The sequence below is a fragment of the Eptatretus burgeri genome, chromosome 2 (genome assembly GCF_056783735.1).
Source record: "Eptatretus burgeri isolate ZD-2024b chromosome 2, Ebu_testis_v1, whole genome shotgun sequence".
NCBI classification, from domain to species: Eukaryota; Metazoa; Chordata; class Myxini; order Myxiniformes; family Myxinidae; genus Eptatretus; species Eptatretus burgeri.
This window is the reverse complement of record NC_140962.1, coordinates 78,218,729-78,236,024: the sequence shown is the minus strand read 5'-3', so window position 1 is coordinate 78,236,024 and position 17,296 is coordinate 78,218,729. Positions and strand designations below refer to the sequence as shown.

Here is a 17,296-nt window from a genome sequence, read left to right as displayed (position 1 = left end):
TAAAACCAGTCCTGAATGGCTAACCACTCTGATTCAGGATAATCAACCGAACATGCAGGAACTTGCAATTTGTCAAAGCTAAGCCTGGTGAAAAACATAGTGAGATCATTAACGTCCACTGGACAACCAGTGCTTGTAGACCTGTCCTCTGGCGTAACGTCCTTCCAATTAGCGGCACACACAGTGACAAATCTTGCCTGGCATGCGAAACAGTTTATAGCTGTGTTGAGATTCAAATCCAGGCTATGCAGGTCAAAGGCGAGTGCGCATACCTCTCGGTGTGTGTGTGTGTGTGTGTGTGTGTGTGTGTGTGTGTGTGTGTGTGTGTGTGTGTGTGTGTGTGTGTGTGTGTTTGTGTGTGTGGTGTAACCGAGCTCCAATACCTTCAAAATGTGAATGTCATGTGGTTTTCAATTTTATAAAGTTCAACCTTCATATTTGGCTTGGTTTTGGTTTGTCATTGAATACTGTTCAACCCTTTCCTGATCGAAATTACTTTGAAACTGCACTGATTTGGTGAACCCACATACTCCCTTGTGCTACTGATAAAGCTACTTATTTTCTAATAACTCGACGGACTTTTCAAGTCATACATTTAAAAATATTTGGAAACGAATTCAAAGCTACTTTATTTGATGACTCTAAATAATATTTATTGATTATATTCTTTTATGTAGTCTTTGTTTTAAGTAGTCTAAGATTTTCAAAATTGGGTACTCGTTGTTGAGATAGTTGATTTCTCAATGACTGAACATTTACCAAAAATCTAGTCCTTGTGAAATGTTTTATCAAATGTGTAAAAACAAGTTCAAATTGCGAACAAACCCTGCGGGAGTTCATTCGTACAACTCTCAGGTGAGCGATAGCATGGACGACAGATAATTTTGAAATTTGGTAAGATTTTCATTGCATCAGAAAAAGAAACCAGAACACCTCACAAGAGTGAGACTAATTTCATATCATTTACTACTTAATTTTGCATTGGGCATCACCCAGCGCATTTAATATATATTTTTAGATCCTCGTGGAGGATCTCTAAGTCTCACTCACGTTGTTGTTCTTCATCTTCTTCTTGTGGACTTTTTTATTTCACAGCTTACAGTTTTCATCGAAACTTCCTGAAACTTGGCATATATATGTAAAAATACCCTGCGCAGACAGGAACCATCTCCGATTTTGAAAATTCCTCCAAGAAAAAAAGTTATGATGTCAAAATATCTCCGCGCATGGAAATCGTCTAATAAATTATCTCCGAAACTAGGCAAGCTTTTTGAATTCTGTTTGTAGGAATCGAACAGAGCATTAGCAGAGATGAATTACCATACATATGATACATCACAATGACGTCACATCAATTTTTATGATGTCATTCCTATTTTTTGACATTTTTTGTTTCACAACCCAGAGTTTTCATTGGATATTCGTGAAACTTGCCATGTATATGCAGAAAGCCCACGCAGGCGGTAACCATCTCCGATTTTGGAAATTCTTCCGAGAAAAAAAGTTGACGTCATAATATCGCCGCTAATGGAAATTGCCTATACCATTATCTCCGAAACTAGGCAAGCTGTTTGAATTTTGTTTGTGGGAATCAAGCCAGGCATTAGCACAGATAATTATTTATCGCAAACCTGATACATCACAATGACGTCATATTCGTTTTTATGACGTCATCATTAAGAGGACGAGGATCTTAGCTCATTTGAGCTTGTTTTTAATCACAATTTTAAGAAAATGGGCCGAAAGGGCCGTTTCTCGGCCCAAAGGGCCGGGATCGCACTTTAGCTCAGTTAGTGCCTGGGGAATGGTCTCTATAATATACCTGTCAAGTTTGGTTCGGTTCTGTTCACTAATAACCGAGAAATAATTTTAAGAAATTGGGCCAAAATGGGCTGTTCCTCGACCCTAAGGGCTGCAATCGCACTTCGGCCTCAGTTATTGCCAGGGGAATGGTCTCTAGAATATATCTGTCAAGTTTGGTTCAGTTCCGTCCACTAATAACCGAGAAATAATTTTAAGAAAATGGGCTGAAAGGGCCGGAATCGCACTTTTGGCTCAGTTACTGCCTGGGGAATGGTCTCAAGAATAAAGCTGTCAAGTTTGGTTCGGTTCGGTCCACTAATAACCGAGAAATAACAATTTTATGAAAATGGGCCAAAAGGGCCGTTTCTCAGCCCAAAGGGACGGAATCGCACTTTGAGCTCAGTTACTGCATGGGGAATGGTCTCTAGAATATACTGATCAAGTTTGGTTTGGTTTCGTTTACGAACAACCGAGAAATAGCAATTTTTTAAAAAATGGGCCGAGATGGCTGTTTATCGGCCAAAAGGGCCATAATCTCACTTTTGGCTCAGTTAATGCCTGCAGAGTGACCTCAAGAGAATACCTGTCAAATTTGGTCCGGTTTCTTTCACGAATCACCAAGAAATAACAATTTAAAGAAAATGTTCCAAAAGGCCGTTTCTCAGCCCAAAGGGTGGGAATCGCACTTTGGGCTCAGTTACTGCCTGGGGAATGGTCTCTATAATATATCTGTCAAGTTTGGTTCGGTTCCGTTCACGAATAACCAAGAAATAACAATTTTAAGAAAATGGGCCAAGATGGGCCGTTCCTCGGCCCGAAGGGCCGCAATCTCACTTTGGATTCAGTTAGTGCCTGCGCACATGTGTCTAGTATATGCCTGTCAATTTTCATCGAATTCTGTTCACGAATAATGAAGAAATAGACGTTCAAATGAACTTCACACGAGAAAAAGAGAACATGAGCTGCGCTTAGGTCCCGTGGGGTGGAAGACCCCACGGGGTAAAAAATAAAAAATAACGTGCATTGCACAATGTTACGTTATCCTCAGGGTAATGTACACCTTAAGGTATTTTCCACTGCATCATGTTTTTGACATGTCGTGTCATGATGGCAAAAAAGGCTTCGGCCATCAAGGGATACGAGTTGAATGATTGCTGCACATAAATAATATTTATTTTTCATCTTCGTGAAAAACAAAACTCAGCTTGCCAGCACTAACATTCCAGACATCAGCTTGCCATCAGCAAGACGATACTGCTGCATTTCCTCTGACATTTATATTATTGATGGTTTGGCAGGATAGGCTTAATGTGTGCACGCTCACCTCTGAACTGTCTAGCCTGGATTCAAATCTCTACTCGGCTATCAACTGCCACCCTGGTGTTTCACATGCAGAGCGAGGCATGAATATGTGTGCTACTTCTTGGATGTATGTTAAACTGGGCATCCCGGTTGCCAGCATTAGTTGGTGGACATTAAAGATCTCGTGGTGTCTTTCGTGAAGAGTAGGCGAGTTATCGCAGGCACCCTGGCTAAATTCCAAATTTCTGCTTGGACTGCAGGTAGCAAGTGGCGTGGTTCTTTTTCGAAGGTGCTTCACACCAAGTTACACTGATTCCTATTTTAGAGTGTGTTTTGTGTTGGAGCAGCAGCCTCTGCATTGTACACCAATTGACCAAGTGATTCACATGTTTCATGTGAATGCCCTTCTTTGGATATGAATGGCAACCAATACATATTATTGAAGCATGCTGTGCCCTACAGGTTCACCAGTTCCAGAAGTGAGCTGGTTCAAAGATGGCCAGGCAATATCTTCAGCTCCAGGAATTGAGATTTCGTTCAGTCAAGGCCGTTCAAGGCTGGCGATTTCTCAGCTCACTACTGCTCACAGTGGGAAATACTCTGTTCGAGCCAACAATGCTTTTGGACATGCAACCAGTACTGCTGAGCTACTCATCACTGGTTAGTGCTGAAGACCTCTTTTCATATCTATGTTCATGATTATATACCTGTATTAAGGTGGCAATAACCTCACTGCACCTTACTCTGAATTTTCAGCACAAACATCACCACCAAACTTTACCCAGAGATTACAAAGTATGTCTGTACCACATGGACGGGAGGTCCGCTTGGAAGTCCGTCTGATGGGAATCCCTACACCTATTGTGAAATTCTACCGGGAGGGAGCTGAGATCCAAAGCTCGGCGGACTTCCAGATCTGTCATGATGACAACCTTTATAGTTTGATAATAGCAAAGGCACACCCTGAAGATTCTGGGACCTTTTCAGTCACAGCCACCAATTCTGTTGGTAGAGCTACATCAACTGCTCAATTGATTGTTCAAGGTATGAATGACATTGACTTGGTCCATATACTTGTTATGGTATATTCATGAATTATACGGGAGGAATGCTTATACAGTTTTTCTACTCTCCACCATAATATACTGTGGGGAAAATATGTTAAGCTGTATGTACTGTATTCCCCTCGTGTATTATTAAGCATTTTCATGATTCTGTGGGTGGCTTCAAGCAGTGAATCAATTCTGTCAAAAAGGAATTTATCTTTATTTGAAACCCAATCGCCTTGCTGGATTGAGGTTACAGTTGATTTATGCTGTAGCTAGAAAGGTTACAAATTGAAGATTACTTCCATAAAGCTTGCGATAAAATTTCATTTCTTAATTTGGTTTTATCCGTCTTGCCATACCAATGCAAAAACCATGGAAATAATCAATTTTTTCCTTACCTACTCCATTTTGCAGGTGATGAACATGGAGAACTTATTCCCATGAAGAAGACTAAAACTATCTCATCGTCCTTGCAAACAAAGCAGACTCGTATTGAGAAGGTATTGTATACTGGATAGTCAAAAAGTTACACCAACCATGCACTCGCAATTGTACAAGACATGCCAAATAAGGTATCATGAGCCATATATAATGAAATGAATGAAATTTTTTTACATCCGACTAATTACATATGCATGTTAGAAAATTAATACAAACTTGTGTGTAGTTTCTCATTCGTTATTATTATTATTGTTATTTTTTAAATATCCCTTGTTTAAAATATACATGTGTGTATGTATATATATATATATATATATATATATATATATATATATATATATATATATATATATATATATATATATATATATATATATATATATATATATATATAGAATAAAAATTGTGTTGAAAACACCTAACATCTGATCGAATGTCATTGTAAATTTTAATAAACGTTTGTCAAATGTTTGAATTTCTTGTCACAGAGCCATGTATGTATTAACACTGGCTTTACTTGAACTTTCCAACAGTTGTGGTGGCTTAATTTACATCCCCAAAAACCCAGTCTCATAGAGCATGCAGCCAATCCATCAGCTAATGTACTGCATACAGTCCCAAAGTCATTCGCAAATTAGCCGATCATTGTTTAAGATGTGCTTGTCAGCAATTATTTCCACAACGAGCACACCCGGCAATACGCTTGATTCCTTCAGCTGGCTTCTCTGGGCTCCCCACCACCCCCACCTTTGTAATCATTCTTATAGTTGGACAGGCCAATTAAGCACGAGTTGGCTCACATTCACTTTGAACATGCTCATTGCTGCGTTGAGAAGGAAGTTTCCAAACTCATAGAATGTCAAATTATTCAAACTTTGTCATATATCTGAATTGATAGGCAGATTAATTAACAGTGACCCATAACACATCTATGGAAAATCTTCTCACTGTGATATAATTTATCGATTACAATAGTTCATTCATTTTGTGTGCATTGTTTTAATCATTAATATTTTTTCCCCTTTTCACAAATTAGGCAAATTCCATCTTTTTAAACTTTGATTGACATTATCTATTGGAACATCACTTATGAGAGGTTGTAGAATGCATAAGATATTGCAAAATTATATTACAAAATCAATGTTAATTTTATTCAACCACCTCTTCTCCATCAATAGGTTTCAATGCAAAAATCTAAATATTAGGAATGCTTGTTTGCTTGTTTGTTTATTTAATTGATTTAACTTCCACAGTGGCAGTCATGTCTTTCAGTAGCAAACTTGCCTGCTCAAATGGATAACCTAATTATATTGCAGGTCTTGCTGTATAAATGTTGTATACACTGTAATCCACTGTTTTTTACAGCTCATTATAAAAAAAGAATACCCTTCCAAAATAAGTCAGATATGAAAATATTCAAATGTAAGTTTAGTACTCAACATTGATCCTCCCATGTAATTATAATTTTTCACTTTTCCCTGATGCTTTGCAGAAAGTGGAACAATATTATGAGACGCAAAGAAGGGCTGAAGAGGTAGCAATGGCTGCCGGGGTAATCACAAGGGAACTGCGGCACAAGACACCCCCACGTATCCCACCCAGGCTGGGCATGGTATCGCCCCCACCACCTACCACAGTTCAGCAACGACCACACTCATTGTCACCGATCCGACATGTCAGGGGTCCGACACCATCTCCCGTGAGGTTGGTTTCTGATGCTAGCTGTAGTTGTTCACCTTGCTAGCAACAAAAAGTTTCACTGCATGCAAAGTGCAAAACCTTGTTAGTGGGCCTAATGTATGCACAAAACTAATCTGCCTAACTGACCTTTGGTGATTTGCCATTGCACTTGTTTTTTTCCCCAAAGGCTGTACATGAAAGCAGTTAATTGCGTTTAACATTGTATCGGAAAAAATTAACGTGAAAAGGGCATTGGGGTTTTTACTAATCGAATCTAATTTGGTTGGCCGCCCACAAAGGAAATCCATCAAGATGGAGGACCGATAAACCTTAGTGGTTTGAGCACTTGAATACTTGTATTGAATTTATTCAGCAAAGCAGAGGTAAAATTCCTGTCGTTTGTTAATATTGCTATTGTTTCATAATAAGTGGCGAGATAATGAAATGGATGAAATCAACAGAACATTGATCGAGGTATGGTAACTGCAGTGGAAAGCAAAGACAAGTCGACGTTTTGGGTGTTAACCCTTCGTCGGAGCAAAAGGGAATTCCATCCATTGTTGACGTTCTGTTGATTTAATCCATTTTTATACCTGTCTGTCAGTGCAGACCGACAAGAACCTTTATGAGCAAGATTAGTTCTCCATGTTACCGGCAAGACAATTTAATTGGTAGCATGCTCACCTTTCTTTTTTCTGATTTTATAGGTTTGATTCTGGAATAACATTTAACTAAAATTGCATCGCTTCATGGAGCATATTGTCCTTTTGTAGGGATGTTGAGCTGCTCGTCCCATCTGCAATGTTAAATATCCCAATTGTAATGTTCATTTTATCATTGGGCTTTTGCATTTATATCCTGGTAAAATACCCTGTATGGATTTGACTGTAGGATCCGGCCACCTTCCTTCCCTCTTATTTATCCGATTATAAACACTGTGGCAGTCCTATCAGGCTGGAAATATTGGTCATTGAATTAGATACCATTATCATAGTCTGCAGCACCTATCAATGTTCAAGCTCCCTGAGTGGATCGGATGATTGACATTTTACCTGACTCAGGAATATTGTCAGGTTAATAACACACACTGGTGTGCTTCACATCAAATATGGTTGGTTATTTTCTGTTAATAATACAACGTAAGCCGACAATATGGTGTTGGCAGTTTTTTGATGCTTCTTTTTACATGGACTGCATTTAGTTGTATGAACCCACTATAATTTGAAATAATAAAATATGGTATTTTTGATGATTATTCTAATGTGATGACAGTCTAATGTATCCGCCATGCAGATGAAAAAAAAACATGTATTGTATCAAACATGAGGTGATTCTTTCACTGGTGTTAATATTCCTTTTTTTGTTTCTAAATTGTCTCAGCTTATGTTAGAATGTTAGATAGAGATGTTTTTCCTGAAACGTTTGAATGTTTGTTTTTTTATTTATTTTTACGAAACACTTTCATGACAATTACAATGTCTCTACATGTGCGATCTATTGTTCTCTATGTCCAATCAGGTCAGTATCACCCGCAGGAAGAGGGATTTTACCAATCCGTTCAGTCAAGTCCCCCATCTTGACGCGCAAGACGCAAGTCCAACTGACAAAGATAACAGAGAAAAAGCCTCCCTGGAAACAGGAAGACTACGCTGCAATTCGCGTTGCAGAGATGCGTGCTGCTGAGCTGCAGGCTGCTGAGATGCATGCTGAAGAGCTTCGTATTGCTGAAGCGCGCGCTGCCGAGCAGCGTGCTTTGGAGGCTCTTGCCAAACAAAAACGAGAAGCTGAATTGCATGCGGCAGAGTCTCTAGCAGCAGAAGCTGAGAAGCGAGCAGCAGCAAAACATGCGGCTGAGGCACGCAAAGTGGAGATGCATGCTATTGAGAAGCAAGAGGCAGAAATAGTTGCTTCAGTTAAGCATGCTGCAGAAGTTCGATCCAGAGAGATGCTTGAGGAGGAAGCACATGCTGCAGCTGAGAGACAGCGCATGACAGAAACAAGAACAATGGTCCAGATGGTGACACAGCAAACAAAAGTGACCGATATGCACGTTCAGACAAGAGCACAGAAGCAGGCCATTGCTGGTGCTGTCAGCCATAAAGAGGTAGGTCGTTTTTTCTCATTGTTTCTGCAAGCACTAACTGACTGCAGCAGCTTTTGGCATGCCGGTTTAACTCCACAAGTCCTGTAAGCAACAATTAAACGGCAGAAAACTGTATGCAAAACATTTTGGTTTTTTTAACCTGGAGTAAAGATCACCATTAGCTGGCAGAGATCAGATTGAATTACAGGATCCTTTAATAGTTATTGGATGACATAAAAGGTAAATGTTTCATCATGTACTGGTCATGTGTTATGTGCCATGAAATATTGCTTGTAACTTTCAATGATTTACTTTTAAGCTAATGATTTACTACTGAAGTTGCATGATGCAGATCAGCCATTTTAATTTTTATATTTTTATGGAGGAGCTTAAATATTTATGGACAATTTTTTTTTCTTTTTAGTTTTTCCCCTTTCAAAATAAATCATTTAAAATCTTAAGGACAAAACAATGGAGACATTTTCAAAATACATATTTTTCGCCTGCTGAAATTTTGATCACAGTAAATGATTAGGCTTTAGTTTATTGCTCATGATTTGATATAAATGATCATTTCTTCAATAATAAATAATATCAATTGTGTTATTTACTTTGTAAATTCCAAAAAGATACTCGAGCTTGCAATTTGGACCTTTCTGATACCAAATGATACAGTATCCTGTTTGGTATGTTATATCTAAATTTGGCAGAGTGAATTAATACGTTGTATGTGTACTACTCAATTTAACGTATTCCCAGTAATTTTGTGCTAATGAAAATCATGGGAATTCCACAAATCTTGAAGGCCTATTCTTCCATAAGCTATTGTTGGCCCAAAGCTAAGCATGCAGTTCCTGGGCCTCAAAAGCATGGCATGTGCTTGTATCTTTCCTGCGTGTGCTCTGCTTGTGATCATGATATTGCAGCAACCAGATGGAACAACGGTGATCAGTGCTCCCATTCCTTCCTCAGAGGCCACACCGGCCTTTGGGGCATCCACACACACAGCCATCTGGGCTACAACTCGTGAACAGAGTCCTGCCTTCCAGGCCCTAAGCACTGTGTTGTCTCCCAGTCCTGTGGTAGCACAAAGTGCAAGTCGGTAGAAATAATAATTTGTTAACCATTCATTTGGGGGTTATCTGCAAATTAAGTTAGCAAAATGATAGAATTTATGACTCTCTCCCCCATTAAGCTATTCCTGATGAAACCCTAATGGCAGAATCCTAACGATTTCCTTCTTCCATTCTACCTCCCCACCACCTCCCCACGGTCGGCTTTTGTTATGTTTCTCCTTCGTCCTCGACAACTACCACCTTCAATTCCCTTTTACATCCTCCTTTCTTTTCTCAATTATGTTTTACTCGATTTTACACCTCATTTTCAATCAAAATATTTCTTTGCTCTTTATGGGTAAGAATTTTGTAAAGTATTGTTGAGTATAACAACTATTATAAATGGTAAACTTTATGACAGATAAACCAGCAAATGGTTGATTGTTAACTATTCATTGAGTCGTATATTAAGTCGAATGGTGCATCCATAAAGCAAATGATAATGATAAATTGAATAATTAATGTTAACAAGTTTCATATCCTGATGAAATTAATTATCATTTATTTCTTTCTTTCAAGAGGAAGTAAAAATGAAGTTATTTTGAAATCATTATAATTAGAAGTAGTGATTCCAAAAATAGTTTCACAGAGTTTTGTCTCCAGTCATGCAGGAGCTAAATAACAATGGGCAATCAGGTTCAGAGAATATTAAAAGGGAGGGTGGTGGTGTACATACACAAGGATGAAAGGAAGATAAACACAAGAAGTAACAATGGGCTGGAAAGGGGAAGAATCAGGGTGTGTCAAAGGTATTGTGGATGTACATGATGGAGCACAGGAGTAATGATGGGCAATTTATTTGAAAGATTGAAGTAAGGAGGACCAGGTAATGGACACAGGGAGACAATTCCACAATATGCAGAATAAGGGGAGGAATCCGGTGAATAAGGGGGACGTGGGAGGGCAACCAGCCTGGACTTTGTGAAGGGTGACTGGCGAGGCTTTGTTGAGCAACAGGTGCATCGAGGGCTGACTTGGGGAGGGCAGAAGGAGCAAGGCCAGATGTAAGCTTGTATAAATAGAGAGCCCACCAACTTGCAGCCGGTGGTGGAGTGACATGGGGAATCTGCCTCCTGCCTTGAGATAACAATGGTGTTGTTGATCTTGTTTTTGACCACCTCAAGAGGAGCAAGATGGAAATCTTCAGCACAAGCCCAGAGTGGGGAAACATAATCCATGTGCATATATATATATATATATATATATATATATATATATATATATATATATATATATATATATATATATTCAAATTAATGGCCAAGTTAAAGAATGGCAGACATGAAGAACAACAATGAGAACATCTAATATATTTTAAAAGTGAAAAAATGGGGGGAAAAAAATACTGTTTGCTCTTTTGACAAAAGTAACAAGTACAGTATTGCAAAAGACTTTTCATATGAAATTAAGTTTTTTTTTTATTACATAAAAAATAAATGAAGCCATTTGTTTGAATATTTCTCTGGTTGAAATTTTTTGTATATCGTATAAATGTATGAAACTATTACTCTTATTATTACTACTACTACTACAACTACTACTATTACTACTGCTTTTAACACCTCCAATTATTCCCACATTATGGGGTCGGCCAGGGAACGTTATTCGCCCACATATTTCATACGCCAACTGACCAGGCCTGACACTTGACTGAAGGTGTAGTAATTTGTAATTTAGCATGGGTATTGGCATTGATGGATCTTTAGCGTCCACTAACTAATGGTTGCAGACAAGACACCCAGTTTACCATCCTTCTGATGGATGGAACAAACATTCATGTATCACGCTGCTTGTACAACATCCGGCTGAGAGTTTACAGTTAGATCCAGATTCAAACCTGGTCCAGACAGCTCAGAGGCAAGTGCACATACGTTGAGGCTATCGTTCAAGCTCTGAATTTATACTGTGAGGGAATCAATTAGAGATAAAAGTTTAAATTGAATGAGAATGATCGCAAATGAGAAGCAATCATCAGGAAAGTGAAACAGAAGATAAGCAAGTAATATGAAAGTAATTTATGCAATTATTTAGCTTCACATCAACACAATCCCTCGCAGACCATGAACTCAGTCGATATACATGTTGCACAATCACAAATGACAAAGGGAATGCATATCAATCATTTGACAATTTCAGGATCATAAAGTGTACATTCATTCAGGTTGCTCTTCATCTTCTGAATGCATGCCTGCTTTCTGCAAACGGTCAATGCTGTTGGTTTAAAGTGCTTGGTTCAATAACTTTTAAACAAAGTTAACGTGAATATCATTGGTTGCTCAGTACATCTTTGCTTTTGTCTCGAGCCCACTAACACTTTTTGGTATCTGTTTCCTATGCTGCCACCTCGTGGTGATTTTTGAAGCAACATTCAAAGCATGTTTTCTATTACTTAGGGTGTGACACACAAGAGAGCCGAGGCTGTGGCAACAGTTGTGGCGGCTCTGGGACAAGTAATGGGTGCAGATGAGGTCTCTGCCACTCCTCAAATGCTTTCCGGAGCTGAGCATGTGTTTACTGCTGCATCAGCAGCAACGACTGAGACTGGACGTGTCGAAATGGTTGTGACCCCACCTAAAACTGTCAGCATGATTGCACAACCACAAACTAAGGTAGCTGTACAGGTCATAGAGGTTTGTTTTGTTTGGAATGTACCAACTACTTCGTAAGATCATTGTTATTGGAAATGTTTATGAAAAAAAAAATTTCCTCAACTTTTCACAGGAATATAAAATGGTGGAAACAATGGTGGGGATTGAGAAAAGGGCTGAAGTTAAAGGTGCTACTCATTTTGTGGTGCCGAAGATTGCTGTTCCCAAGCTCGAATTGACTGAAGAGGCGAGTAATTTTACTTGCTTGCTTCATTCGTAAGAGTATGAACCCTTAAGTTGAGTGAAGATCAAGCAATTTCAGAGGGTGTATTTTTCCTATATTCATGTCTGTTGCATGACTTTCTTATCAAACACCATTTATATGGTGACTTCCACAGAAGGGCAATGCTCGAGTTCAAAAAGGAGCAAGTGATCATTATTCCATTTTGGGTATCTGCTATTTTCTAGTTCTGCTTATGGGCAGGGGTTTGGATGTCCTTATCCTATTTGTGGAAGGGGCTGGCAGGGTGATCTGGATGTATACCCACTCGCCCCTGAGCTGTCGAGCCTGGATTTAAATCCTGACCGAGCTATAAACTGTCATCATGGTCTTTTACAGGCAGGGTGATTCAACAATGCGTTAAGTTAGCATACCCTTGGATGGCCGTTAGACTGGGCATCCCCTATTCCAGCCTTAAGTGGTGGATTTTAAAGATCCCATGATGTCCTTCGTGAAGAGTAGGTGAGCTATCACTGGTATCATGGCCAAATTCCTGCTGAAACTACTGCTGAGAAGGCAATGGCTAACCAGCTAGTCTAACCCGTGCCAAATTACTGCTTTGTCAGCACCGATACTCTGTAGCAGAGTTTGTGGAATTTGTGGAATCAGAAAATCAGAACGAAATCAGAATTTGTTGAAGATTTGATCGATTTGAATGTGTGGACCATTTTGGTCAAGTGGAAATGCATAGACCACCACTTTTTTGGTTTTGTACACATAGTTAAGGCTCATGGAAGACCGAGAATACTGAAAGGATCAGGACACAAATAACAAAAGACCGAGCAGGAGGAGAAGGGGGAAATACTAACAACAGGGCTGAGGGAGAAAGTAAACGGATACAGATAAACAAGGGATGCGGGTAATGACGAGGTGGACAAGCAAGGGATGTGGGTAACGATGAGGGATAGAGGAGAATGCAAAGGGTGGACAAGATTGATACAGAAGCAAAATTTTAGGAAGGGGTGGGAGGTGGTTTAACTGGTATAGAAAAGATTATGGTTTTGGATTGGAGATATTTTGAGATGGTGGTGAATAGCTGTCTTGAATTCCTGGAGGGAAGAATGAGATTGAAGAGAATGTGGATAAAGGAGGAACAAATGAGTGGAGGTGTGCAGTGGTTCTGAATTTTGGCAGTTTCAGTAGGAGTGAGTTGCTCATGCACCGTGTGCATCCTGCATAATTTGAGAGGGCTGAGGATGCAAGGCCAGAAAGGAGGTGGAAGAAAACAGAGACCACCAACCTGTCGGCGATGGTGAAGTGACAGTCCCATAGATTCAGCTTCATTGCGAGAGATTCCAATGATCTTGAAGGCCTTAGTTTCTGCAGCATCAAGCTGAGCAAGGTGTGAGGCAGGGGCGCCACCTCAGAGGGGAGAGCAGTACTCCATGAAGCTGTGGGTGAAGGCCTTGTAGGTGAAAAAGACTTCAGGTGTTCCAACGAAGTACCTAGTTTGACAGAGGATGCCCATTCAGGGACTGGCTTTGGAGGGCAACTTAGATATGTGGTTTGTCCAAGAAAGATCATGGCTGATAGTGAGGCCCAAACGTTTGAGAGACTGAGCTTTTTCGAGAGGATTGTTAAGAAGGTATATGGGAGGGTTTGCCAGATGTGAGAGACAGAGACAAAGACAGAGACAGAGACAGAGACAGAGACAGACATTTGTCATCATTGAAGGAAAGCGTCTAAGTGTTTGACAAGCTTGTGATTCCTTCAAGGGGTGATGATTCTATCTATATCTGAAACAACCATGGCTTGGCAACTGTGGATGAAATTCAGTTCTTCTCTTTCTGAGTCTGAAACCATTTATTAACAGCACACATCAAATTACAAATAACAACAAACATGCGCATGGGAAAAAGGATAACAAGACGAGCAATAAAAAAATTCTGCTGCTCTTTCTACATGCAAATGGGAAATGAGATGATTGTTTTTGAGGATACATACAACTGAAATTTTTTTCTTCCACACAACCATCAGCTCGTGATTGTATCAAAGTTAAATCAACTTTGGCATAATTTTTCTACATTTACAAAAAAATGTTTGGCTTACTTGTGTTCTCTTCTGTGCTATAGCTCATGCATGATACAGGGTGCCCAGGTTCAAATCCAACATTCCATATGTGTTTGTCCATTGACTACGACTATAGTTTTTTTTAAATGAAAGTACTCCAATGTATTTGTGCCTTCAAATGATGTATGTGAAAGCTCCTCGATGAGCCTTAAGTCAATGTTATTATTGTTATTATTCCGAGTTCCCTTACGAGCAACTTCAATACAGGAAGCCATTCAGCCTATTAAACCTGCACAATGGTTGCCAACTTATTGTTGTTTGCCCGTGGTCTGTCCTTAAATACTGAGCAGCACAATTGACTTGGGAAGCAGCACGTAACATTTTTAAAGTGTTTCGTATGACTCTGCCAGGGTTCGAAACATCGTTATTCTCCGGCTTATAATGGAACCTGAGTATTTATCGTAGTGAGAATTTCATAGAATTCATATAAAAAAATTGACCTATCAAATCTATCAATTCTCAATTGAAGAAATTTTAGTTTAGCTGCTCTTTGAAGCTAATAATAGACATCTATTTATTACTTGTGCAAAATGGTTTGGTGGGGGTGGACGGGGAGTTGAGGGTGTTCAGTTGGAAGATCGTATACTGTTTGTGTGAATCACAATCGTTGTTATGCGAAAATTTTCCTTAAGAGTTATCCTTGCTTTCTATGGGCCATTTTTTGACAAGGTGTAATTTGACCATATTGTTTTTGGTTTCAATGTCACAGGATCAATTTTATGAATTCATGTATTTTTTTTAGGTCACCACGCTGTCTGGATCAGCCATGGCTTCTTTGCAGAAGGAGTTTGCACTGACTACAGCACCCATCAAAGTGATTCGATCAGTTAAGGCTCCATCACCACGACCACCATCTGAGCCTCGTGTAACAACTCCTTTGGCTCCAAGTCCCGCTCCATTTTACACTTTGGCTCATGAAGAGAAAGTCATTTCTACAGCAATGTTACCTGCTCCTACTGCTACCATCAGTTTACAAGTTGAGGTAAGGTTTTCATGTTTTTGTTTCATGATGCAAATACTTTTAATCATCTTGCCATGTAGAAGCTGCACTTTTTTTGTGTATGCTACCAATGTCTGTCGTTTATTTTGTATTCCAGATTTGCTGTACACCAGATATGTTTGTATACCATTGAAATTTAGGGGAAGAAGAAAAATCTGTTATTTGCTTGCATAAGATTAGATGGAATACAGATCGACTTGGGAGAAATAAATTGTGTAATACTGTACAGTACTTGAAGCATGGATAAACATCGATTTTGACATTTAAATATTGATGGTCACTTAAAAACCCAGAGGGAAAAGAAGTCTCAGTGGAGTTAGAGAATAATTCAATAAGTGTGAGAAAAGGACACTTTATCTCATGAGAGTGATGGTGGAGTTTGTTCATGTATTGTATGTAGAACCCATTTTTAGGCATCATTGTATATTTACATTACATACAAAGGCATTGGTAGACGAGACAACAGACAAATCAATATCGTAAAGATCTAAAGCTGGCGTCCCAGCATCATCAATTATGTGGTCAGATCACAACAGCAAACAGACGAACCATAAATACAACAAAACATAAACATAGAATACGAGTGATTGTTAATGCATTCAAGTTGTCCAGCATATTTGGATTATGGACTTCAACATTTAAATACAAACAAACTATATTCAGAGAAAAACAAATAACAAAGAGGGCATATTGAAGAAGACATGGGAAACTATAACAGCCCTTTGTAGTGCGCATGCCTCCGCCGAGCTGAATAGTTTATATTTTTATATCCCACTGATAAGCATCCGGACCATTCTGCGTCTAGAGTCTAGACAATTCGTCCTTGTCACACCCCCAAATCGAATTGGCTTGTTTTTGTCATCTGCCCAACTGATCCACCAAGTATTTTCATAATTCGTCCACTACTTTTTGAGATATCATGCTATATATAGTTTTTGGCACCATCTCTCAATGGTGAAGAATCACTTCAAAAAATTATCGGATCCGGATTCGGATCTTCACAAAAATCGAACTACTTTGTCCTTGTCACACACTTAAGCTGTCCACCAAGTTTTGTCAGAATCCGTTCATAACTTTTTGAGTTATCGTGCTATATATCGTTTTTGGCCTGATCTCTCAATGTTGAAGAATCACTTCAATAATTATAGTATCAGGATCTGGATCCGGATCCTTTCCAAAAATCTAATCAATTAGTCCTTGTCAGACACCCAACCTCTCCACCAAATTCATCCGTATCCATCCATAACTTTTTGAGATATCCTGCTCACAGACAGACAGATAGGGGTGAAAGCATAGCCTTTGGTGGTGGAGAGGTAATGGCTAAAGAGAATAAAAGCCACAAAGCTGCTTGTGTTAAACAAGTGTGTTACAAAATGCCTTGCTGGGATACAATAATCCCGCTTACTGACTGCAGTTTACCAGCAAGGCATTTTGTAGTAAGATACAAACTGCAGGAATGTGGTGCCACATGCCATATAACCAACAGCATCTCTGTCTGGAATATATCGTATGGGCTGCATATTCTTACCTGTGCAACACAGAGTCCTGACATGCAACATGTCATTAAATATCTTCGAACATGGATCAAGAGCTGTGGAAAATCTGACTTCCTCCAAGTAATATGCAAGAGCTGCAACAGAATCGACTCCATCAATGGCAAAATCTGGATCAGGCTGTCACACATAATATCATTGATTCATTGACTTCATGAATTAATTCACTGTGTGATGCCAAAGGACATATTAGTGGAGACTTATATTCGTATATGCAAGTCTGGTTGGTTGTCCTCATATCACACATTGTTAAAATCGTTTATTTACAATCAGGAATGTTCATTTCATCCAGGCAGAACACTGTAGGATTTGATTTTCAGAGGTGAACAAAT

The 17,296-nt window shown here is 39.2% G+C and overlaps 1 protein-coding gene across 1 annotated transcript in view; it reads left to right on the top strand.

Annotated features, from left to right (window-relative positions):
• The window catches only part of TTN (titin), a 405,491-nt gene that overhangs the window by 459 nt on the left and 387,736 nt on the right, over positions 1-17,296 (top strand). The window contains exons 2-9 of the mRNA XM_085850585.1: positions 3,568-3,765; positions 3,862-4,149; positions 4,569-4,654; positions 6,088-6,299; positions 7,794-8,379; positions 11,867-12,082; positions 12,195-12,308; positions 15,154-15,393. Of these exons, the coding sequence (XP_085706711.1) occupies positions 3,568-3,765; positions 3,862-4,149; positions 4,569-4,654; positions 6,088-6,299; positions 7,794-8,379; positions 11,867-12,082; positions 12,195-12,308; positions 15,154-15,393 (1,940 nt within the window). The remainder of the gene's footprint in view (positions 1-3,567; positions 3,766-3,861; positions 4,150-4,568; positions 4,655-6,087; positions 6,300-7,793; positions 8,380-11,866; positions 12,083-12,194; positions 12,309-15,153; positions 15,394-17,296) is intronic.